This window comes from Marmota marmota, unplaced genomic scaffold, assembly GCF_001458135.2.
Source record: "Marmota marmota marmota unplaced genomic scaffold, marMar, whole genome shotgun sequence".
Taxonomy (NCBI): Eukaryota; Metazoa; Chordata; class Mammalia; order Rodentia; family Sciuridae; genus Marmota; species Marmota marmota.
Window position 1 is genome coordinate 1 of NW_026000993.1, and position 2314 is coordinate 2314.

General features: G+C 41.0%; 1 gene segment (V, D, J or C); it reads left to right on the top strand.

Annotated features, from left to right (window-relative positions):
- Window positions 1-278: 278 nt before the first annotated feature.
- Window positions 279-1176, top strand: LOC125614546. The segment is given in 2 exon segments: window positions 279-445; window positions 610-1176. Coding segments are annotated over 2 exon segments (525 nt in total).
- The last annotated feature ends 1138 nt before the right edge of the window (window positions 1177-2314 follow it).

Below are 2314 nucleotides of genomic sequence, written 5' to 3' on the forward strand. Positions count from 1 at the left end.
AATCCCCTGCCCCCTTCCTTTCCCTCCCACCCCTCTTTCCTATCTAGAATTCATCTATTCCTCCCATGCTTTCCCTCCCAATCCCACTATTGAACAGGTACCCGGTTTCCAACTTCCTCTCCCTGCCCTCCTCCCTAGCTGCAATTACTCAGAACAAATATTGTTAAATTAAGAATTAAATTAAGAAGAGAGTCTGGGTTGGTGAGATCATCAGCTAGGACACTGAAATGTTTGACAAGACCCACACCTACTTTCTGCCCCAGGAAGCCTCTGTTTCCTGTTCAGGAGCAGCAGCAGCTTGGAGCCCAGTGGTTCCTCCCTCCCCCTGTCAGGCTCCCCTCCCAGTGCAGAGCCCTGAAGTTGAAGAAGAATTTCTTCTGAAGGAAGAAGGCAAACATGATGCTGTCCAGGCTGCTGAAGCTGGTCATGATGTCCATGTGGCTAGGTAAGGATGATGCCTATGGGAAGGGGCCTTCTCTGTGACCAAGGGACTGGGGCATTGGGTAGCCTTAAAGGGACTTTGGAGGGATGGTTAGCAATGTGTAAAAGTGCACTTTTTTTCCCCCAACCATTTGTCCTAACTTTCTGTTTCTGTCCTTTTCCCTTCAGGATCCAGTTTTGCCCAGAAGGTGACTCAGGCCCAGCCAGCCATGTGGGTGCAAGAGAAGGAGGCTGTGACCCTGCTCTGCTCCTATGACACCAGTGAGACAAGTTATGGTCTCCTCTGGTACAAGCAGCCCAGCAGTGGGGAGATGGTCTTCCTCATCCTTCAGAACTCTTACACCCAGCAAAATGCCACAGAAGGTCGCTACTCAGTGAATTTGCAGAAGGCAAGCAAATCCATCCAGCTTGTCATCTCAGCCTCACAGCTGGGGGACTCAGCGGTGTATTTCTGTGCACTGAGAGATGGCACAGTGGGAGGACTGTTGGAGGGAGGTGCACAAAAACCCAGGGTCTGCCTGAGACAGCCACCTGCTGTAGGGACCAAGGAAGGGAACGGGCACCCCAGACAGGAAGTGGGCAGGTCTGTGGCAGCTCCTGTCTGGGGTTGCAGGGAAAACACTCAACCCTCTCTAGGTTCATAGACCACATCAGAGTTATCACTAATCAAAGCCATCCATATTCCTGAATCTTTGGATTGAAGGCTGACCGAATTATTTTGTTACAGAAGATTGAAAAGGAAGAGCAGCTACAACAAACAATGTTGGTTGAAAAATTGGCTAAGGAAGTTCAGAATCATGTGGCTGAAAAAAAAAATCAATAAAATCTGTATGAATTGTTACATATTCAGATCAATGTGTCCAATAAATATTTATTGAATAAATATTACTTTATTTAAAATAGAGAAGTCCTTTGAATCTCTCTTGTATGTTTCATTTTTAAAAATACCATCTTTATCTTCAATTAGATTAAATAAGTATATTCCTACATATTCTTCTGTATGTGTACACATTTTCAATCGAATTTTATATTATGTACTAATTTTTTCTGGTACTTAAGAAAAATATAAAGAAAGGCTATTTAAAAAATCACATGGGTTATATAGCTAAGAATTTCTACCTTTTAAAGTTGCAGTATATTTGTACTATCTAGACATTTAAATTTTATTTTATGGAGCTAGCTTTACCTTAATACAACATCTTATAAAGAGAGAACAATAAAAACATTCACTCTTGAATACAGATACAAATTTTTAAATGAAGATATTATAAATAAGAATAACACAATAGTGAAGATTGATTTTTATAAAAAGGTATTTACTTATATATTCATTTATTCAAAATAATGACCAGTGAGTCCCTCCTGTGTGACCAACTTTGAGCAGACACTTATCCCATCTGTGGCCTTGTTACCACATCTGGGATGAAAGAACCTAACTTCTATACTACTGGTAAACCTGACCTGTACCAATCTTGTATCAATCTTACCCATAATATTGTCAATCATTAGTGACTCTTGGAGAGACAGTGTGAAGGAACAAGAGAATGAGTTCTCTCCTTTCTCTGCTCTTGTCCTTCCCTTCATCATTTCTCCAAAAACATTTAGTTCACCATGCAGAACATTTTGCACTCCTCCAGTCCTGCTGTGCTCAATCAAGGGTTCCATAGTCCACATCTTCATTTACTCTGATTTCCTCCTTCTACCTCTAACCCCATTTTCTCATCCCCTAAAATGAGAATGTAGTGATTGGTCAATAAGGGAAATTGCCTTGTAATTTACTCTCATATTTGTGTTGGAAAGCAGAGGTGTGGGTAGAAATCTTAGAAGGAAGTATCTTTTACAATTTTAAAAAATTATCTAAATTGTGGTAAAA